Consider the following 24,092-nt stretch of genomic DNA (forward strand, 5'->3'; position numbering starts at 1 on the left):
CCCACATGATTTGTAACATCACCACCATCTTAAAAATGAAAGTTCCAGACCACAGGGACTGGGTAGTACCGTTGAACGGCTTCCAAAGTGGCGACGGAGAAAAAGGTAAGCATGTGGTACGTTTCTCTCGTAAATCTGTCCCCTTTTGTTGGTCATCCTTCTCTAACATACCGAAAATATTCTTCGCAAGAAATCTATGATCTCTAATGCTAATCTTTTGATAATTAGGTGTTGAATATTTATATTGTCCTCTGTTTGAATTATTCATATTTTCTACTTGAGTGAACACGCTACTCCAGGGGACGGAAGAAAATGTGAACCCGCCTTCTATACCCCCCAGCTAGATTAAGAAAGGATGGAACTAAATTAAGAAAGGATGAAACCGCCTGAAAAAGACTAGTGAGACAAACGAAAAAAACTTAGCTTTTATCATTATTTACCATGATGAATAACCCCAACCTTTTCGACAAAATTAACCAGATATATGGGCGCACAGCCCTAAGGTTGATTCATTGACATGAGCATTGCTCGAGCAAGCTCGCACACTACACTAACCATCTCAACTTCCTAACAAGGTGCATCAAGAACCGCGTTGTTCCTAAAGATCTACGAGTTTGACCGCCAGTTCCGACCAAAGGCGCACGCAGAGTCGCTGAATTCGCATCCACGAGATTCCTAAGGGAATGGCTCAGGCTGACACAGAAGGCCAAAGGAGATGCAAAGAAGGATACAGAATCTACAGCATAGAGCATAACATCCGCTCTCTAGACAAACAACGCCAACAGGATACTAGAGCAGATTAAGACCAACATCCAATGAGTCTTCAACACCACTAAAGACAGACATAAGCAGAAGTTTGAAAAACTTATTCGAGAAAAACAGGCGGCTGTGTCACCGGTTGATACACTGTATGTTGACAAAGCTAACTGGGTTGTTAATTTATCTTCTAGGTCCCTTAGCAATGCCGAAAAAGCCCTACTGAAGAAAGGACTAAACTTCGTCATAACTCGTGCGAACATTCCTATCACAGATATCATCGCCAAGGTTGAAGCAGCCATAAGACAACTCGATGCCGAACAAGCGGATGCTGTCAGAAGAGCTGTTAATGGTATCCTTCAACGGGCGGAACCACCAGAGCCTAACATCACGAAGGAGATGTGAGATGCACTTAAAAGCCTGAAAGAAGACGAGTCCATCATGGTTCTCCCAGTGGACAAAGGGCGTACTGGCATAGTCATGGATACCGACACCTACCGAGCTAAGATGTCTACGCTTATTGAGAACGGACCATACCAGCTCCTCAACCAAGATCTGACAGACCGTCTGACCCGAAAGTCGTCTGAAAAGCTGCTTATCTTGAAGCAAAGCGGATATCTGTCAGAGGCCGTTTACGACAAGATCAAACCCCGACATAAACAGCCGCCTAGAATCTACGGTTTACCGAAGATCCATAAGGTCGATGTACCACTAAGACCTATCGTGTTGTGTGTAAACACCTTTGCATATGATTTATCCGCTTACTTAGCCAACATCTTGTCTCCTTTAACAGGAAAGTCAGAGTACACCATGACCAATTCAGCCCACTTTGTATCCACTGTCAGCAATGAGACGATCTTAGACAACGATATCATGGTATCTTTCGACGTAAAATCGCTGTTTACCAATGTTTCTATCGACACCACTGTACAAGCCGCACTGCAGAAACTCGAGAACAACCCAAGCCTTGAACACCAAGGTCTGCACAGATCGCTGACCTTTTGACCTTCGCATTGAGATCCACATACTTCCAATATAACGGATCGATTTACGAGCCCCGCCACTGACGGGGAGTCCAGTTTCCACTTTTATTGCTAACCTCTTCATGGAGAGTTTCATCATCCTACGAGCCTAGGATCTGGAAACGCTATGTGGATGATATCTTTACCATCCTGGATCGCGAAAACATAGATGACTTCTTACAGCATTTAAACAACCAGCAGCCTTCCATCCACTTCACCATGGAGACAGAGAAAGATAACAAACTCGCCTTCCTAGTCACTGCAGTTTTAAGAGAACCTGACAGCCACCTCACCACCAGCATATACAAGAAGCGCACACACACTGATCAATACTTAGTGTATGATTCACACCACCCTTAATCAGTAAAACGCGGTATTGTTAAGTGCCTTTACGAGCGCGCCAAATATCTCGTAACAAAACCCTCCGTCATCTCAGAGGAGAAAAAACATCTGTCATCTGTTCTGGTTTCTAATGGTTATCCTTTTTCTTTCTTGCAGAAACTTACCAAGACCAGAAAACCAAACAACAGTGCCGAACCTGCCAACGAGTTCAAAGCTAGTGCGGTTTCACCTTGTTTCAAAGGTCTGTCCGAACAGCTTCACTGTTGCCTACAACAACAAGGCATACCCGCTGTTTTCTAGTCGGAGACTACGCTAAGATCTCATGTAATAGTGTAGTATGATCGTCCGGGTGAGTGTAGTCCTGAGAAGGACTGTTGTTGGTAGTGGTGACTGACATTTCGACAACTTGAACGGAAGTCATCATCAGAGTCAAGTGAGAGGTTGTTGTCAGTCGAATGTACTTAGTCCGGTTTGTGCACACTGATTGGTCAGTTTTGCCATGCTGTTATTGGCTGTAAGACTCAAGTGGCTAGGTCAGTCGTGATTGGTCGGTTTGGATCTGTTAGTGAAGTTAGGTCTTTCTGCTCGGTTCATTTGTAATGTTAATGTCGTGGATGAGTTGCTTGTATGGTGCCGGTAGTGGTTGACACCTGTTGAGGGGAGTCTGTTCCAAGTTAGTAAACCAGCTTTCCAGGGTCAGTCATTGAAAGTAGTTAGTGCTGTTGGTTAGGCATCGTGCAGAGTCCCAGTCAATAGTGTGGTTCGTAAGTCGGTGATGTTCAGCAATGTGATTGTTAACATCGCCTTTCCTCGTCGCTTGTTTGTGCTCGGTCAGTCTACTTGCGAGGTTTCTGCCAGTCTCACTGATGTAGGAGGCATGGCAGTCAGAGCAATTGATCTTATATACTGCTCCTTGTCTGTTCCTCGGTTCGTCTCCGTCTTTGATGTTAGTCAGTAACTGACATACTGTGGTAATAGGTTTTTGAGCGACGCGGATATTGAATGGTTGTAGGATGCGTGAGATATGCCCTTTATGTATGGTATAGTGGCTGTGGTCATAGGAGTTGCGTTGTCGTTAGCTTTGGTAGTAGTAGTAGGGCTGTGAGTGTTACGTTGGATGAAGTCTTCGTTGTAGTTGTTCTTTGAAAAAACACAGTTAAGGAACTTGTTCTCATCGGATAAGCTGTCTGTCGTATTACATACTAATTGTGCTCGTCGGGTAAGAGTCCTGATAGTAGTGGCTTTGGGTGATGTCGGGTTGTAGGATGACTCGTCCAGTAATCTGTCGGTATGTGTCGGTTCCTGTAAACTGTTGTGCGTAGTGAATTGTCGTCACGGCTTATCAAGTAGTCTAGAAAAGGTAGTTCACCATTTTCTTCGACCTTTCCAGTAAACTGTATGTCAGTGTTTTGTTAGTTAAGGTGGTGGTTAAGGTGGAATGCGTTGATTTCGTCGAGTCGCACGGCAACGAAAGTATCATCAACGTAGCGTAACCAGAGTGGTATTGTCTGTGGGCAAGTCGAAAGGGCGCTTTCCTTGATGTTCTGCATCACAATTTCTGCTACAACAACAGAAACTGGAGACCCCATAGCTGTACCGTGTAACTGTTTGTAGTGTTTGTACTGAAAGTAAGTTGACATCAGGCAAAAATTTAGTAAATCCATAATGTCCTCTGTCGGTAGCGGTAGAGGGTCGGTAGATTGTAGGATAGCAGTCTCAGTACATTGTAGTGCCAGTTGAAGTGGAATACTTGTAAAAAGCAATTTCACCATAACAATATCAACAGGGATAGTAGAATAGAAATTCCAGAAGCGTGAATGCCCACAATCAAAAAACACAACAACAGGAGAGCCCTGCGACAGCGGACCGCCGAGGGAGCAAATCACTGAGCGAACAGCAAGGATCGAAATGCACCAATCAGAGCTGTTGAAAGAACAACTAATCACAGCAGAGCATCATGCTTTATAAGATCATGCATAACCAGTTGACCTCATCGCCTGAATACTAGCAGTAAGCAGTCGAAATGTCGCAGTCTACATCACACATGACTACAGCATGAGACAAACGAAAAAACTTAGCTTTTGTTGTTATTTACTATGATGAATAACCACAACCTTTTCTACAAAATAAATACCTGGTGCGACTTAGGAGGTCGTCATCAAAGTGGCACTTCATGCCACAAACATTTGCCTGAATCTTCAAAAAGTACTACTGTAAATGTTAATTCTCCTATGTGCTATTCACTGAACTCGACATGAAGCACAGAGACTTAATCTCAGAGGTATTTCTTCTCTAATAATATACATGGAAAAATTACTTAGTTCTGATTGGTTAAGATAAATGCAGTTTTCAGGTAATTCAGTGCAGAAGAGAGTTAATTCAGTGCAGAAGAGAGTTAATTCAGTGCAGAAGAGGGTTAATTCAGTGCAAAGAAAGAAACAAATCAGACATTCTGATTGGTCAATAATCAAAGAAACTCACAGATAGCCAATCAAATGCGAGCCTTGGATGTCACAACAAAATTTGAAAATTTGAAAATTTGAAAATTTGCGAGCGAAACGATGGCCGGTGTTTTAAGTAGGCTTTCTTTCGCCACCGCAGCTGAAAAACAGCTTAAACAACGAAAACACTGTAAAAAGCACTGCTTTTTGGTTGTCGGTTTGCAAAAAGTGGCGTTTAGAGAAGGGAATTGCCGAGGAAATCGAAAATTACGAGCCGACCCAGCTTAACACTTTGCTCGAGCGATCACACGCCGAAATTAAATACAAACATGGTTAAACCTCGGAAACGACGATTCCATTTCGTCGAAAGTGATTAGGACACAGACTGAACAATTCCTTGAACTGTTTAGCCGGACTTTGAACTTTTTTGCACCTTAAAGATGTGAAGATATCATTGCAATATTTATTATTATTTTGATCGTAAGCGGTTGTTTTGACCGAACGCAAGGTTTGAATAAATGATTTTTGCACTTGACGCGCGCGCTCTGCTTATGTTTAATTATGACAAGCCATCTCGTATTTTTCCATGTATATTATTAACACGTAATCACATGATTTTTCTCGTGCAATTTGGAATAAACAAGCACTTGTTAATTTTTTCAAAGACCACAAATTTTGTTAGTCTTTAAAAAAATTTACTCGTGCTTACTTATTCCAAATTGCACTCGAAATTATGTGATTACCTATACAAACTGTGTTAACGAACCCCATTGAGTCTGGCAACTTCTAGGGATGTTAAATAGGGATAAAAGATGACTCTCACTGGCATTCTGCCCTTCAAACATGATCAGGCGCCTGGAAGAGCTTCTGACGACTCCTATCCTACAACCCTCGAATTTCAAGTGAAGAAGATTGCCTGTAGTTCTGATGGCAGATCCACAAATGCCTATTCAGTCAGCACGACTGGCACATCCAGCACCACCAGCACCACCAGCACCACCAGCACCACCAGCACAGCCAGCACAACCGGCACAACCAGCACAGTCAGCACAACCGCTAGCTCAGGGAGAACTCTTGGTAACGACTCTTCTGTGCTTTTGTCTTTTGTGTGATCAAATTTATGCTCCGTTGTTCAAATAAGTTTCCATAGTTGCTCAGATTTGGGTGAGTTAGTTTTTCCCCGTCTGGGTTGTTTTGTGAAGGGGAACATGCATCTAAAGATTATCAGGAAATTTTTCTTGTGGTACAGTTGGTTTTATTTCAAGTACCTTTTTTTTTCACTTGATGGCATGTCTGATAGCATATTTTTCATCTGTACTTCCATCGAAGCGTTTATAGCAACCAAAGGTGTTTAAAACATTTGAGGTTCTACCAATCCAATCTAAATTCGGCGGTAAGGATGTCATCGTTATGGGCATCTATAGATCTCCGAAAGCTATTGGGAAGAACTACTATAAAGCTCTGGAAAAGGAATTATATGAAATCTGTTCTTGGATATCCCTTCAGAAACAGTTCTTTATTATTATGGGAGATTTGAATCTCATTAAGCTCAGACCAGGAGATAAGGAAGGAAAAATTTTAGGTGATCTTGAGGAAGTGTATGGTCTAGAATGTCTGATCAAAGAACCTACGAGGATCACAGAGAACAGTTCTACTCTGCTAGATGTTATTCTAACAAACCAACCAGATTTTTTTCGAGAAGGAGGTGTGTACAACCCAGAAATTAGTGACCATCATATGGTATATGCATCGCTGAAGGAGAGAGCAGTGCAACACAAGACCAGAATTCTGAAGGTACGGAGCTATAAGAACTTTAATGAGGAGAAGTTCAAAGAAGATCTGAAAATGGCCCCTTGGCATGTGGGTGAGAGTTTCGAATCTGTTGATGAACATTACGAGTAATGGGAGGCACTGCTAAATAAGATTGTGGATGATCATCTACCTACTAGGGACATAAAAGTATGGGCACATAATGTACCTTACATGACGAGAGAGTGGAAAAATGCCATCAAAGCTAAAAGACGCTTCTCAAAGAAATTCAGTAAAAACCCGACAAGACAATTTTGAATTGCAGAGGAAGTGGCGCAATGAAGCCACCAAAGAAAGAAGAAAAGCAATTAAGCAGTATTGGAAAAAAGTATCAGATAATGTCAAGTCTGATCCAAGAAAGTTCTATAGAACGTTTAGACCATTCACTGACTTCAAGAACAAACAGGGAAACAGCGGTGGTATATGCTTGAAAGTTAAGGATGTGTTGGAGGGGGATCAAACCAAAGTAGCTAACCACTTTGCTAATTTTTTCTCTACTATGGCTGATTGAATTGGAGGGGACCACGTAAATGACTGTGTAGAGAGTGATTTCATGAATCACAACTCTCTTCTTAATATTTCGACTAATCCTATCAAGAGAGATTTACATGAAAACCACTTTGAATTTAACGAAATTACATGCGAAGAATTGCGAAAAGTCATGAGCGAGCTAAACCCCAATAAGTCAAGGGGATATGACAGGATCGACCCTAAGATCCTTAAAGTAGGCGCCACTGAGTTAGCTTCGTCTCTTGCTGTGATTTTTAACCAAGCAATTAGAAATGGAGAATGGATAGCAAAGCTCAAGCGTGGAGAATGGATACCGGTACTTAAGAAGGATGATAAACAAAGGGATACAAACTATAGACCTATCACGGTGCTGTCATGCGTAAATAAAGTCTATGAAATATTGCTGTGCCAACAAGTCAGTAAGGTTATGGATGACAGACTCAGTGATGCTATCACTGCTTATCGTATAAAGAATAGCTGTGAGACCACGCTGATAAGGCTGACCGAAACATGGAGAGCAGAACTAGACAGCAAGAGAATTGTCGGTATATTGTCATCGGATATGAGCAAGGCTTTTGACTCTCTTAGCCCTCAATTACTCTTAAATAAACTGCAAGCCTACAATTTCTCTGACAAAGCCATACAGCTCATACGATCATATTTTCAGAGAAGAGAGAATAGAGTAAGGATAGGTTCTGTAATAAGCGACTGGGTTGTGATGAAGAGAGGATGTCCACAGGGAAGCACATTTGGCCCACTTATGTGGAATATTTTCCAGAACGATTTGCCTAACGTAATATCAGATGCCAATGTCTCGATGTATGCGGATGACCATCAGGTCTTTGTAGCACATGAAACAATGAAAAGAGTGGAGAAGATACTGGTGGACAATGGAGAGAAGATGACTAAATGGTATCAAGATAATCTTTTAAAGGTCAATTGCGATAAATACCAAGCTATGGTTTTGGGAAATCCAAAAGGTGAAAGGAACGCTGATCTGGATATAAGTGGCGAAAAAGTTGAACAGTCACAATCCATCAAGATCCTAGGTGTAACCTTAGACGAAAACCTGAACTTTAAAGATCATTTAAGTAGTGTGTGTAAGAAAGTTGCCGGTATGATCGGAGTTTTAAGAAGGCTTAAAAATCTTATCCCAGTAAATGCCAAGTTACTTTTGTACAAATCAGCTATCATGCCACACCTTACACCTTTGCACGGCATCTGATTATCGTAAATTGGAGCGTCTACAAGAAAGAGCCTTAAGATTAGTGTATAATACTACTGCCGAAAGTTATGACGCCTTACTAAAAAGAGCTAAATTAACTACTTTGCAAAATAGGAGGTTGCAGGATATACTAATTTTGATGTTTAAAGTTAAAAACAAATTAACAACGAACGAAATTGCAAACATTTTTAATATCAACGGTGAGAATACTAATAATAAGGGATACAACCTAAGAAATGCAGATTTTGTCTTACCTCGGTTTAAAAGTGTTACTTATGGAAGACATTCTCTTAGATTTCTTGGACCACAATTGTGGTCAAAATTAAGCAAGGAAGAGAGAAATATTGGAACTTTGGCAACTTTTAGGACAACTATACGTAAGAAGGATGTAACATCATTTCTCGAAGGATGTGGGAGTGAATGTCGCTTATGCTTAAGTTAACTTGACGTACGCATATTTATACATATTCATTTTTAGTGTCCGAGCTCATGTATTACATTGTAAATTCAGCACCCTGCTACAAAGTGCTATTGAGTAAAATTGTAACTTATGCCCCATTCACACCAAAGCTTAAACATGTTTAAAAGTTGTTTTGTTAAACACAGTTTAATTTTTTTTTTCTTCATAGAAACTATTTAACCGAATATTTTTGACTTGAATGTAGCACATTGGAAATGCAAGTTAGCAAGTACTTGAATCCAATGGAAAATCGAGTTTTTCAGTTCTCTGTTTATAATTTTCATTCAATGAAAACCAGTTTAACAAAACATGTTTTGCTGGTGTGAATGGGGTATTAGTTTTAAAGTGTAGAGGAGCACTTAGTCTGAATAATGTTATTTTCCTGCTTTTAAGATTCAGTTTTTAATTAGATTTTTTAGTCTTTAAGGTGTCCCCAATTAGTGCCAATAGGCACTAGAACGATTAGACACTTAAATAAAGGTTTTGTATGTATGTATGTATGTATGTATGATGATCACTAATGAGTGGGTTTTACATTGCATATTGTTTGAGCTCTGTATCTGATTGTTCTCTAAGGGACACGATTCTTTCGTCAGGATAGCGTTTTGATGATCACTAATAAGTGTCTACAATACATATTGTTTGAGCTCGGTTTTTTACTGTTCTCTTTGTGACATGATTATCTCGTCAGGAAGCGATTTGATGATCACTAATAAGTGTGTTTACAATGCATATTGTTTGAGATCAGTATTTGTTCTCTTAGTAACATGATTCTCTCGTCAGGAGAGCGATTTGATGATTGCTAATGGTGTCTACAATGCATATTGTTTGAGCTAAATGTTTGATTGTTCTTAGTGACATGATTGTTTCGTCGGGACAGCGATTTGATGATCAATAATGGGTGGGTTTACAGTGCATATTGTTTGAGCTCAGTTTTTGATTGTTCTCTTAGTGACATGATTCTTTCGTCGGGACAGCGATTTGATGATCACTAATGGTGTCTACAATTCATATTGTTTGAGCTCGGTTTTGATTGTCCTCTCTGGGAACAAGACGTCTACGTCTCGTGTTTCTCCCTACACTTCTTTCGTGCTCTAGCCGCTTCCTGCGTGCTTTATAACAGAACAGAGCTCAGTGAAAGCCTCTCTATTTGTTAATTACATTGCATATTGTTTGAGCTCGGCTTTTTATTGCTCTCTTTGTGACCTGATTATTTCGCCAGGACAGCGATTTGTTGATTACTAATGAGTGGGTTTACAGTGCATGTTGTTTGAGCTCGGTTTTTGATTGTTCTCTTTGTGACATGATTATTTCGTCAGGAGAGCGATTTGACGATCACTAAAAAGTGTGTTTAAAATGCATATTGTTTGAGCTCAGTATTTGATTGTTCTCTTGGTGACATGATTCTTTCGTCTGGAGAGCGATTGGATGATCACTAATGAGTGTGTTTACAATGGATTGTAAACAAAAAAAATTGAGCTAAGTGTTCTGATTGTACTTTAGATGACATGATTATTTCGTCAGGCGAACGAAATGTTGGATGTTCACTGATGAGTATGCTCAGAGTGATTCTTGTTTGGAGTTCGGGGTTTTACTATTGATGTTTTGGTGATATAATTCCTTTGAAGTATAATTCTTTTTTCTCAGTAATGTGACTTTTGCGCTATGCATCTGCACCTTTAATAGTTCGTGATTGAGAACCAAAGTTTCGTGTGAATCCACCTGTTCTTCTCAGCTTAGTGCTTCATAGTTGATTAAAGGCGTTTTTGGTCTTTATGGTGTAAAGTTCACTACTTACTTCAATTTTAGTGCTACGATTTCTCGGCGAAGAATGTTGTGATGATCATTAATGGCATTTTAGGTTATTATTGTTCTGGTTTCATTCTCTTGAGACATAACCTGGACAGCAAGGATCCATTTATTAATATTATTGTTCTTAAACTGTCATTATTACCAATTTTGTGTGGTGGTTTTAAAGGACTGTTTGAGCTCTCTGGCAGATATTTGAATGTATTTCCGTGATCCTTTTCAGACTCTTAGGAGGAAGTTTACTGAGTTGCAAAAGAGGGTAGAGTCACTAACTACCCTGTCCTTGGAGAGCCTATTGGGTAAAGTTAGAATCCTGTCCGCATGTCCTATTGCTGAGTTCTCCCGTTTCGAGGCAATGGAACTGATTGAAGCCATAGAGGATGCTGCTCAAGACAGCAAACATGATCGAGCCAACTACCAAAGATTGGCCTGTGAGACCCTTTGTTCAAAGCTCCATTCTAGTTCCGACGGCCAGTTCCATGATTATCTTCTCACCCTTTTGGGGGATAAGGATCAAGAGAAGGTTTTAGAAATAGAAGCCAAGGTTGACAAGCACACCCGAAGGTGCCAAGAGCGTAATTTTACTAGGCCTCCTCATCGCGATGCAACCCTAGCCCCATATAAATTTTTTCATCGCTATTACCATCAGAGGTTTGGCCACACTAGAGCAACCTGTTTTAAGAGGAAGAGGGATCTTGCTGAATCTTCCCCGCGCAACGCAAATAATAAACAAGGAAACGATAAGTGAAACTGTTTGTTAAATAATTGATGATTGAATAAATGAATAATTGATGATCAAATGAATGTTTGATGGTTGATAATTGAATAAATGCCTGATGATTGAATAAATGCTTGTTGAACTGTCTTTTCTCATGATAAATCCCACCCTGAGGACTGCAGCGAAAGACAATCGCGAAAACGGTCTCAAAATACCCTCCTGGTCATTCTAGGTCACAATTGTCACCACCTGCTGGCCCTTGAGTCTTCCCCTCATTATACTTTTATTTCCTTTTATGCTGTTAATTAAATCTCCACCCACACCTGTTTGTCCTGCCTTTTCCTTTCTAGGCTTCCTTTGATCTGGTGTGGAAATGGGAGTTTGATCCATCCTTTGACATCTCGGTCCTGGCTGTAGCCCAGTCACTTCCCAAACAAGTGTCTTGGGCTGACTGGAGGGGAAACCCTGTAGGGGCCAGTATGTGGGGGCCAGTATGTGGGGGCCAAGGTTTCCAGAAGAAAGGCTCAGACGAATCATTCAGGGTGATGCCCTTGGTAATGTTTCTGAATTACAATTCAGAGATCCAGATCATTTTTGTGCTGGGGAGTTACACAGCCACGAGGGACAATGGGAAGAAATAGCAGGCACTGTTCCAAGCCCTCAACAAACTCAGGTCTTACGTTGGATTCGGCACAAGGTTTAGGTGGAAGATTCCTTTTCCCCCTTTCGGAGTACCTTTAAAGGGGTATCCTATCATTCGGCTTACCCTCCATCAATTGAATTAAGAAAAAACCCTTCATGTCGACCTTTTGTTGACTTTGTTTGTAAGACATTGCTTAATAGAATCTACTCCGGTGCAGTGTCGGTGTGTTGGGACATGTTGGTCAGATTTCCCCGCCTGACCTGGTATTGCCACTGACCGTGGGACTGACAAAGCCTGGGGGGTTTATGGCATCATCCAAGTCATCTCTCCCAAGAAACGAACGCCAAGGAAAATACATAACATCCAAACTTAATCCAAGATCAGTAGAGGAGTAACTGTGGAAGACAATTGCCCTACCATTATCCTCTTTATGCAGGAGTAGATATCTGACATTGCCAAATTTTGTACAAAAGACAATAATATCAACTCACCCTTTTGTGTTTATATGACGCTTCACATTGGAAATTTTTATGTTGTTGCTACAACTTACTGACATATGCCACTCCAATCACATGAAAGTGGCAAAAAACCTGTTGTGATTGGACCAGTCATGATCTGTGCCAAAAAAAAAATCGGGAAACTTATCAGTCACTTTTCCAAAAGATGACAAATGCCTGCCTAGAGCTACGGAACACACTTAAAGCGTATGGATCTGATGGATCAAGGCCTTAGACTTAGAATTTCCCTTTGCTTTTGGATTCCTATGTCTACCACATATTGTCAGGAACATTGAACACAAGATCAAATCTGATCTACATCTCTCTGACAGCTTCTACAGAACAGTTGCCAAAGATTTTTTGTTGATAAACAGCAAGAGGAACTGGTCAACTGTAACAGCCGTGCTGATTTTGACTTAAATCTCTCTAAACTTAAAGTAACGTGGAACGACTTGGAGCTGGAAGAAAGGAGAAAGAAAAAGATGTCTCAAGATGCTAAATTCTTTCTCTATTTCGAAAAAACAAGGCTGAAGTGCTTTCCATCACTGATGACCAAGTCTTCTCCAAGAAGTTGGCATAGAGGAAGACATGTTTGACAACAACTGCCCTGAGTCAATGAATGCGTCCCTGAAAACCTGGATGGAAAACAAAAGGAAAGATGTCTCACAGGTTGTCAATGATATTCAAGGATTTGTGATGGAACAACATCACGATATTGGCAAAGCGTTTACAGAAATGTCAGGTCCATACGTCTTAAAGGACGAGTACAACAATGCAAAAATGCCTCCAAACTTCTGGGCCCTAAGTCCCTCCAAAACGAAGGCAGCTTCTTGACTATGTCTCAGTTGTTCCAATGAAACCTCTTGACGATGATGAAGTTCCAACCGATTCCCTTACAAGGGAACTTCAGAGGTTAACTGAAAAGTTCCTCGATGACCAAGTATCTGCATCGAACGTCAAAGTGGAGAGAATCCTCAATGGTAACATCCATCAAGGTTTCCATGGACACAAGTCCCATATGGTTCCCAGTGAGTCAGGAAGTCAGCCACATGTTATAAAGTGTGTTGATGAACATAAATATGTTTGAAAAGATAGAGGGGCCGCAGCCAGGATAAAACATCTTGTAAAATTTAAAAAACGATCTCTGGCTGCCAGAGATCGTTTTTTAAATTTTACAAGATAAATATGTTTGTTGCACCCCATGTCTCCAGTTAAAGATGCACCATATATGCAGCGTTTAGATCACCCCTGATGAAGGCAGTAGAAAGGAGTGTCAAAACGTTGGGTCTATGAATTGTAACTTCTTCGGTTACATTCATTAAATCTACAAACCAGAAGAGCATCAAACTATGTCTGATGCACCATATATGTTCTCATTCATTGGCTGCTGACAACCATTACCTCCAGTGCTTTGTTACCTTGTACCTTTTGGAAAACAAAACAAGTAATTTAACAGCAGCATCAGTGGTAAATGTAAGTCGCCAGGCAGGGAAGAAACCTGGTCAAACCACTAAGGAATAAATCAAAAGAATCTGTTGTACTCACAGAGAGGGAAACCCTGGGAGAATTGCTGAGAGACATTCCTCCAGACTGTACGCAGTTGTAATATTCAGTGCAGTCTTCTGATGGTAATGAATTGAAGGTAAAGCTCATACATATCACCAATCCAAGACCAGAGAAGCCAGTTGTTTGACCCACTGAGAGCACTCCAGTTGAGCTCATTTAAATAAGCGGAAACATTCGAAAGTGTACTGGTTGCAGAGTTGACCTGAAGAATGGGCCACAATCCTAGACAGCTGTTGACACGTCTGGACAGAATTTTGACTCCCAGTATTGCCTTAGACACAAAGAGGAGGATTATGTCTACATATCCAAGACAAATCAGTGGATCAAGAAAATTGAAAACAAGCATTACTATGTAAACCGAAAATGTATTATTGGAAGAAATCCAAACCTTCCAGCCAAATAATTTGCACTTATCATTGCCATACACACTGACCGATGAACTAAAGCATTCCTTGGTTTTAGGGTTAAATTGATTTGAAAAAAACCTGTCGTGGAAAGCTCGGTTATATGACAGTACAGTCAAAGTTTATGTCAGATTGCATTTGCTGTTGTTTTAAAAAGATCATAGCCCTCACATAACTGTTTATATTTGCCTAATGATGTCATAATATTCTGTAACGCAACTGCTCCGATTATATATAGGCATTTCGTTCAGTTTCTTAAACCAGGTTCATATAAAACAGTTTTAAAATAGAGAACAGCTGTTGTAGTTTATGGTGTTTTTTAAAAGAATGAAAACAATTTGTTGCTGCTTACTTTAGTACAAATTGGTATTCATTGCCAGAAGATGGATCACTTACTGATTCAACAATAATCCCTTCCGTGAACGTAAGGAACAGTTTTCTACATTCCACTGTTTGACCCCATAATTACAAGACTCAAAAATTAAACTTATTTTTCATGCTACTGCATGCTTAGTGTAGAAGGCTGTTTAAAAAACAACGGGTATAATTTCTTCATCACATATGAAGCTTTTCGCCAAGTGACTCCACGAGATGCAAATATCGTGGTATTAAGCATGCAATAGACAAAAAAAATGACCTCTGCAAAAACCTCTATAATGTTCTTGGCAAGAGAATGTCGTGATTGTTTATCGATGGCTTCAGGAATGTCGAGATTGCATACAAACTTCAAACTACAAAACAATCCACTGCGGTCTAAGTTATCAACCATTGTACCTTTGGATTTTTGCCTTTTGAATGCTCGATCTATTTGTAACAAGTCTCGGCTGATAAATGATTTCATAGCTGATCACAATAGTCCTAATAATACTGATCACAGTAGTCCTTCTAGAAAATCATTTAATCCTTTACACCCTAGCATTGATAGGAATATTCTCCATACTGTTCTTAATACATTTCATATGGTGTTGACAGGGACAATTTGTTTAACAGTCAAGAATTTCTTTACTTAGTGATCATTTCCTTTTTTCTCATGACCTTCATGTGATTCAGGAATGACATTGTGAGGAGAAATTAAATGCCAGTCACTCTTAGGGGTTAAAGGGTTAAAGAAAATTTCTCAAATTCAGTTGCATAACCAACTGACAAATCTGCAATTTTTGCAATTAAAAAATCTGTGAAATCTGTTAATTAAATTATTTCTCAGGAATTTTTTCTTTCAGTGGTACATTAAGTCTTATAATATTAGCTGAAGCTTACTATACTCAAAAGATAATAATCAATGTTAGGAGCTCCTGTCAATGTCAAATAAAAACTAACCTCCCAGGAAATGGTTGAATAGGCCGCTTGATGATGTTTCATCAATCACAATGCTGGTCTGTATTTTCTCCTCGACATGGACCACGATTGGCTCCACGCATCCTTTCTGGCACGCTGGTGTTTTCCCCGTTCCAGAAGGGGCAGTAGCGATCAGATGACGGTTTGCCTTCTCCTCGTAGGAACCAAAAAGCTTCAGTGTTGTCTGACCGAGCAAAGAGCTCGTAGACGCCAGAGCTGAACAAAGTAGCATCTCGCTCGTTGTGCCATTGCTACAAGCGAACGCCGTCATTCATTGACGAAGGCGTTGGGGTACAACTTCTTCAATAGAAAGAATAATTTGGCCCTGCTGAGATTCCAGTTCCGCAGTAGATGTGACATTACTCTGAGTGTCCATGATATGTCGAATATCGAAAAACTAACTACGTAACTTTTGTGAGCACCTTCTTTGATGGCGGGAAAAGCTAGAATGAACCAACAGGCGCCTAGGTCAGCGTTTGTATTTTAGCAATTGTGGCGGGAAATCGGCGATTAAAAATTCACCTGGTTTATAGATAACTGATAACCCAACTGGCCCAAGTGGCCCAAGTGACCCAAGTGGCCCAAGTGGCCCAAGTGACCCAACTGACCCAAGTGACCCAACTGGCCCAAGTGACCCAACTGGCCCAAGTGACCCAACTGGCCCAAGTGACCCAACTGGCCCGAATGACCCAGCTGATCCAAAAGATCCTAACGACTCAAATAACCCAAATAACCCAACAATTAACCAATGCCGGCATTTTATTGCATTTTATTATCAAAGCATTAATTATTTATCAAATTATCTAGCTGTCACGCTATTATTCGATTGACCAATGTCACGCAAGTTTCGTCAACCGGCACACTAGGACATATTTTGGTTAACCGGTACACCAGGATATAGCCGGTTTGAGTCTTTGACCTTCCCTTACCGAGAAAGCTAATAATTATTAATTCACCTGGGGTGTCTCATCAAATGTTCGACAATGGTGCCTAATTCCTGTGAGTTCAATTCGATTTGTTCCATTTGTTCGACTGGGCACCCCTATGCTAAGAAATCGTATCACTCGATAATCGAAATTTAAAGGTATTTTTCATTCTTGCTTAAATTTTTTTGTGAGACTCCTTCCCCCCCGTGAGAGATTTAACCGACCGCACTGTTCAATATTTGAATTGCCTTTCTTTGTTGGTTGAATTGAGTAAAGAAATACAGTAGAAGATGGATAGATCTGCCCATTTACACTAAGCCCATACTTGAATACTACCATGATGCTGATACTGAAAATAACCCTTGCACTGCATACTACTTGTTTACATGCAAATATGTTAATGTAAAAGATGGCCTTAATGTTGGTCAGAACATCGGAAAAACTTATTTAAGGATTGCACCTCTAATGATTGTTTTTATAAGAATTATTCTGTTTTTTTGATACCATACTGCTGGTGCATTAGGTCCTACTTTTATTATAGAATAGAAACTTACAAGAGATTAACTGATTTTTTACTTGGTTTTAAAATGGGAGATTCAAGTGTCTTGCTTTAATCCTCATTCTGATTATTATTATGTCTGTTTTCTCATTCGTTTTCTGTGTAAGATTTAATAATCTGGAGGCCAACTCCTAAACTGTATATGTCTCCAGGCATAAAAAAGTACTCAGAAATTTAGTGTTTCTGCTCACTCTCTCATTTGTATACATATAATTGATTTTTAAAACTTTACTCTTGAATTCTGTTCTATTATCATTACTACTTGGTGTTATTATTTTTATCAATGTCACTATGAAAATTATCTTTTTTTAGTAAAATGAATGACTACCTAAATAAAATTTAGAATCCAAAGAATTCTCTCAATGATGGTGCTGTAATTGTCAAAAAAAAAATCAGATGTAGGGGAACCTTGTATGAAACCATCTTAATTAAGTTCCTAAACATGGGCAAGCATTTAAAATTATAGATACGAAAGTAATTTTCTGAAATACAATGCTGAACCTTGTACCATATGGTCTTTAATTGCATTTTCAGATGTGACTGTTCTGAAGAATGCTACTGAGAAGATTTTCAGAGCTATGTCTCGGCGAAATGAGATCATTGAACAGATTTATGATGTTATGCATGGTTCTAAGTCAAACGAAATGTATACTGTCATGTTGGAACTTGTCAATCGTCTAGATGATAATATCGAGGCAGAGGAACGTAGTGAAGATGAGGCCTGGTTTAATGGTCTTAGCCAATCCTTCAACACCAAAGAAGATGCCATGAGAAGTGCTGCAAAATCCAGAGTCAGGAAATACTTTTCCAATGCAAAGGATTCTTTTGAGAAAGTAAGTTCCCTGTGCAATTATGCAATATGAATTTGTTTTGATTTGAAAAAACCTGCTCATTAGGTGTTTGCTTTACGGCTGGTGGTGGTCTTGATGATGAAACTACTGAGGGTTTAATATCAAGGATGGTACCCAGGTGCAGTCCAGGGACGACCTATCAAAAAGTTGATGGCTAACAACTTTGTTTCTAAAGCTCAGGGGAGGGGTAGGGGTAGGGGTAAGGGTAGGGGTAGGGGTAGGGGTAGGGGTAGGGGAAGGGTAATTTTAGGAACTTTGGTCAATTTGATTCCAACTTTTTCTTTCCTTACTTACTTAGCTGCCTAGCTAAGCTGTTTTCATGCTAGTGCATTGCTGCAGCCTAGCCAGGGAGCCAGTCCTTGTGGGTAGGGGGGAGGCTGGGTGTCAAAAGTGCAGGGTTGGGGCCGGGGAGGGTGTAAAATTGACTCTGGATTTTGGGTTTAGTTTATTGTCCCCTTGGGTAATTTTTTATTTCCAATCAGATACATGAATCAGTTGTATACGAGTAATAACCCTGTTTTCTTACTCAAGCTAATGCATGGCACACTTCAATAATGTACATGTAGGAAGTTACTGACTGGACTGGTTTTGTGTCATCTCTACATCACTAAAAATTGTGGCGAAGGGTAAATCAAATGAGCTTGCCATCTGCTTACAGTCCTTCAAAATCACTTGATGGAAGGATAGTACAAGTACTTACTCACTTCTGTTAAAAGCCACATTAGATAGATTCTTAGAAAAAGTTTTATTTTTTAAATGATTATTAACGAACTAGACTACACGCAGTTAGCTCAGTTTCTTCCAAAATGTATCGATTTCTTAGGAAAATCGGTGTGTTGAAGGAAATTTAATACCACCATGATTAAAGTATAACAAGTACATTAACCTCCACAACACCAACAGAAGAAAAATGGTTTGAACCTAAGGTGTTACATTTGATCATATCCTTACAAGTTCCTACCATTGACTACGACTGTTATTTCGATAACTTAAGCCGCTCATGTTTTTGAAACGTTGGTCATTTTCATCCACATCAGTTGTTTTCAGGACTACTCTCACTCGCCCTGAATCACTGAATGAGAGCGAAATAAGACTTTCGGTTTTCATTCGCTTTGGATCAAAATACGCCAGTGTAAACATAGCGCTAGAAGCGGTAGGACTAGGAAAAATGATATAAAGTGGTATTGCAATAAGCAAGCTTACTCCGGTAAATCTAGCAACAAGGGGCATTAACTGAAATACTTGTTCTCTTATCATCCTGAAATACTTTTAAAAGAATCATATAGAAGAAGAGACAGACCTTATCTTCACTACTTATCTAACGTATTTTCCGATCGTAACAGCCTAGACAAAATTGATCGCAGATTTCTGTTTGCTCTAGAAGTAACATCAGTGATGGTAATATTTACGGATGGGATAACGTTTCCTATCAACTTCTTTAGCGCAGAAACTGCACGCAAAGGTTAAATTTGAATAGCTCGTTTGCTTTTTCAAAGCATTTCCCGTCATTTAAGTGGGGTGAAAATCAAAATTTTCCCCTCAAGGGCTGACGCTTACGAGTTCGCCTCTAAGTCCCCTCACTCGAAATCATACTGTACGAGCCCTGAGATTTCGTGTCATCAGTTTACGATTTAAAACCTTAAAGGTACTTGAAAGGTTTTACGATGGTAAAGTATTTTATCCCTAAAGGGTACTATGAGCACCCTTGCCCTTTTAACAGGGCATTATCCTCCGGAAATCCAAGATGGCGTTGTGTTGCAGCACCTTCCTCCTCAACAGAGCCCCTACAATATGTCCGAATGATCAGCAATTTGACTGAAATTAAATAGAGTTTCAACAAATGGGATCAATGAAAATTCCTAAAGTGGAGATGCTGACCTCCTCAACGTTTGGAGAAAGAAGATTGACTGAAATTGAAATCACCCTTATTTGTGTGGCCGCTATTAGTTTTTGCAGCGCAACTCTTTTAAGTTCCGATTATCAAAGTCTCTCAGGAGATTAGAAATATCTCATCACGACATTATAAAGTGGAAAAATTACATGCTGGTCAAGCTATAAAATCACGAACTTACACGTGTGTTTATTAATGCCTCTAAAGGGCTTATGGTTAAGTACATATTATTTATTGACCGCCACATATCTTTCATTCAGGCGTCAAAGAAAGCTCAGCCTCTCCTATCGAGCACCCTAAAGCAATTTCAAGAGGAATTAAAAAAGCGTCAATATTTTGGTGATTACTTTGCTAGATCTGCTAATGACCAACTGCGTCTGTGTTGTGAAAAGGGGTGGTTCAGCTGTGAGGGGCCTTACAATGAAAAAACTTGTTCACACCTGCACACCATCAATCCATATGGTAGCAAGGAGAGCAGAGTCCTGTTTAGTACGTGGAACCTCGATCATGTGTAAGTATTGTTCTCCATTACTTTAATTTTTTTTAATTAAGAATTTCAGTGTTCAGTTTCCAGCCCTTCATAGCCGTTAGTGCTAGACATGTTTTGAAAGTACAATAAAACATTCTTACAATGTTTGAGCCGAGTGTGAGCTTACTCCCCAATTCTACCGCAATGATAACTATAATAGTTTGAGTGTAAAGTTTTACGTTTCCTAATTTTTTAATCAGTCGAAGGTCGTGATGGGGTGACCGTTCCAGGCGAACTTAAGGCAAGAAGAGGTCTTATAGTCTCTATCGTTGATCAGAGCGCAGCAAAATTTTATTTTTATTTTTATTTTTGAATGTTAAACTGCGTAATTTCAAGTGGAAGCAAGGCCTAGCACTTAGGTGTCTCCTGAAGTCTGGAATGCCAGACATTTACACCCTTCTTTTTAAGTCTGAACTTCCTGGGACTCGTGCAGTCTTAAAGTCTCTCACGAAAGCAAGTTTTGCAGAAAACGGTCGGGCGAGGAAGAGCATAGAGGATAACTATGTCCTTCCTATGCTTACTGAACCGCAAATCCTCGCAGTTTGCAGTTACAAAGGGTTCCGCACTCGTGAAATGTGCCACATTCTGACGGCTTTAAAAAGGGGTCATTACGTTGCATGTTGACTTGGGACAATACACCTTCTCCACCTTCAAAGGTTGGGAGCAGACTCGTCGTAATCGTCGGTTGACATCCACCCAAAAGGCATAACTGTTTAAGAAAAAGCGCCTAGAAGGTTTATACTAGGGGCACTGTTGACAATCAGTGTGTTTTGTAGCGATAAACTAAAGTAAATGCTTATACGTGTGACATTGTTTTCTATTAATTGAATTAGTTTGTTACCGTTTCTTCAAGGGCTTTTTACCAAGCTGCTGAGGGAAGTTTCCGGACATTTTATTTCGTTAGATATAGGTGGCTGGCGAATGAAACGAGAGTGCCTAACTCATTGTTAACTTCACACGTGCAGGACAAGTTATTATTTCCTGAGGAGAATCAAATCTTGCTTTCTTCATTTTCTGTTAATTGGTCTGTCGCCTCACCCTGTGTATTTTTAACCTCTTCCAGAATTGAGAAGTCGCGACAGATTTTTCCAGCAATTATCCAGGCCGCTGAAAGAAAGCGTATTAAACTGGAAGTACTTTTTTAGCTTGCTTTTCACAAGGGAGAATCTTAAACTGGTCCATATCGGGTGCCATGTAAAAGGAGAACATGAAGGATTTGAATGCCAATCCAAATATTTTTATATGAAATCAAAACGGTAACACGTGTTGCCGTTCTCGAATGATTCTATAATTAGTTTGCAATAAAAACGGTTACCCTTGACACTTGCTGTGGTTTGCCCTCTCTAAATCAATACTTCTTTTATGTTCAACTGTGAGTATTATTTGATGCCATGGGTGTAAATCTCTGAACCTCCAGGGAACTTTTGGTAAATATAGCAAGCGAAGCGAGGAAATAGGGGGCACCGATTTGGAAAACGCTTGCTGACTGTAAAACTCTACTGGAGGTAAGGAAAAGAATTCACTTCTCTCAGAAATCGTTGTGTCTTCTTTTTCTTCTCTTTCTGTGTTTTTAAACGATATTTTATTTCTTCTGTTTCAATTAACTTATCATATGCATTTGTGATAGTAGTCTGCATTTTCCCGAAATAAAGGTCTTGTGCCAAGGTACAGTTTGATGCAAAAAGAAACCTGTATCAAACGGACCCTATATCCAGCCAGCGAACACTGATCACAATCTCAAATATACTGTCAAACTACTTGTATTCAGCGGACTCGGATACTGAATTGGGCCCTGTTTTTGGGTAACTTTATTAAATACTATATAAGTTAATGTAGTCATAATTTTTAAATTGAGTTGCTCCTTCTTTTTTGCAAACGTCTTGCATTGAATTGTCATGCGATGAAAAGAAAGTTTCAAATAGATTCAATTTTTAGTATTGGGAAGGTGGATGATGTACTTGTTGTGCTAACTGTCGGTTGAGTGATCTTTTTCTAACACATGGCAAGTGTTTCTTGCCTCTAAAACTCTTGATGTTAATGAAGGTGATACATGATCATATGTCACCGACAATCCCCTCTCCAAGTATTAATGGCCTGGATTTCTCTGCCTTGACCCTATCTATTTTGTAGAGATCCCTCCAAATCAGAAAACGTGAACGCAATGTGTGACTCATCAACTTGTTTATTATTGAAGGAATCAACGATTTTAAATGATTTGTTTGTGTCAGTATTCGCGTCTTTTGCTTTATTCCATGCATCAGCCTGCATTTCGAGTCTCAATTTAGCTGGATAGTTTGTTGGCTGATATCTCATAGAATTTGAAGGAAATGTCTAAATGTCTGGGTCGACTAGGATTTATATTACATCTGTGACATTTGTCCAGACGGATATGTTTTCCACCATGTCCCTCGATTACATACTACTGGTGGCGGGCTGGCATTGTTCTCAAGAATAATCAACGTTTACGTGCCATTGACATGTATAAGTTCTCCTCTGACTTGGAAGACTGTGTGCTAATTAGATCACCTCTAAATGATGACTTTTCATTAGCTTTTGATCAATTCAACTCCACTCTTCAATCCATGATCGACAATCATGCCCCAATCATTCGTAGGTCTGTTACTCTTTGCCCTTATGTGCCACAGTTTACAGATGAAATTTGACTACCGACCTTATAGCTAACTTTATTAAATCCTCCAGAGTGAAAACTTGTGCTCTCGATCAACTACCAGCTTCTGTGCTAACAAAATGTTTACCAAGGTTGCTACCAGTCATAACGGGTATTGTAAATCATTCCTTAGATGAGGCTCTTATGCCAAACTCACTCAAAACTGCCTTGATTATTCCATTGTTAAAGAAGACTAATTTAGATACTGAAGATTTTAAGAATTTTCGTCCTGTTTCTAACCTTCCATTCGCCTCTAAATTGATTGAGAAATTGGTTGTGGTACAACTTGTGCAGTATATTGATGACAGCAAGCTTGATGAGAAATTACAATCTGCTTACAAGAAATTGCATAACACTGAGACTGCCCTTCTGAGAGTTCATGACGACATCTTACGTACTGTGGATCGTGGTTGTACTGTTGTTTTATATTGCTTAATCTTTCTGCGGCATTTGACAAGGTCGACCATGGTTTATTACTTCACAGACTTAATACTCAATAGTACCCAAAAGTGTCATTGAAGAAGCCAGTAATGATAAAGCTAAGAAAAATGCAACATTCACCAACGAGGAGCTTCTGGCATTGGCGGACAACTGCTGTCTGCCAGTGACCAATGTTCACATGTGGGTCGAGCACGTTAACACTGTATCCAGACAAAAGGCAAGAGCCGCAGAGTGCTCCTGTAAGAAAGCAACCCAGGGAAAATGTTATTTATGTTCAATTTTATGTTGATGTGCTCAATTACCTTTTTTATGTCATTAACGTTACTATTTTATGGGCAGGTGCGTGAACATTCCCTCTACTTTGTTTTTGTCACATTGACGATAATACAGGAAGCCAGAGTGAAAATGAGACTGTTGAAAATGTTTGGTGCTTTTGCGAGAAGGAGGAGTATGGGCAAGCAATAACACTCGCTTAGTCAGTTACTAAGATAGCAGTATTAGTTATCTTTATTCCACAAGATAAAAGAATAATAATTCTTTTTTTTCACAGATTCATGAACATGTACAAGAAACAAGGCAAAGCATGCGAGATCTGGTACCATGGACCCTACGTGAAGATTTCGAAAGAAAATAAAAGAATCTGTTTGTTTCAATTGCAAGTAAATTGTCAAGGCTCAAAATTGAGACTGA

At 39.7% G+C, this 24,092-nt stretch overlaps 1 protein-coding gene and 2 pseudogenes across 1 annotated transcript; 2 read left to right on the forward strand and 1 right to left on the reverse strand.

The window, feature by feature from the left end:
* The first annotated feature begins 35 nt into the window (after window positions 1-35).
* Window positions 36-1,823, forward strand: LOC149041241 (uncharacterized; annotated as a pseudogene).
* An 868-nt stretch (window positions 1,824-2,691) lies between these two features.
* LOC149041242 (uncharacterized) lies at window positions 2,692-3,784 on the reverse strand (annotated as a pseudogene).
* Window positions 3,785-17,536: 13,752 nt separating this feature from the next.
* LOC149041243 (DNA fragmentation factor subunit beta-like) lies at window positions 17,537-21,614 on the forward strand. Its single transcript, XM_089213760.1, has 3 exons — window positions 17,537-17,855; window positions 20,025-20,275; window positions 21,357-21,614. The coding sequence occupies exons 1-3, from the start codon at window positions 17,601-17,603 to the stop codon at window positions 21,436-21,438; spliced, it is 588 nt and encodes a 195-aa protein (XP_089069886.1). The 5' UTR covers window positions 17,537-17,600; the 3' UTR covers window positions 21,439-21,614.
* Window positions 21,615-24,092: the final 2,478 nt, after the last annotated feature.

The sequence above is a fragment of the Pocillopora damicornis genome, chromosome 8 (genome assembly GCF_964200805.1).
Source record: "Pocillopora damicornis chromosome 8, jaPocDami1.2, whole genome shotgun sequence".
Lineage (NCBI taxonomy): Eukaryota > Metazoa > Cnidaria > Anthozoa > Scleractinia > Pocilloporidae > Pocillopora > Pocillopora damicornis.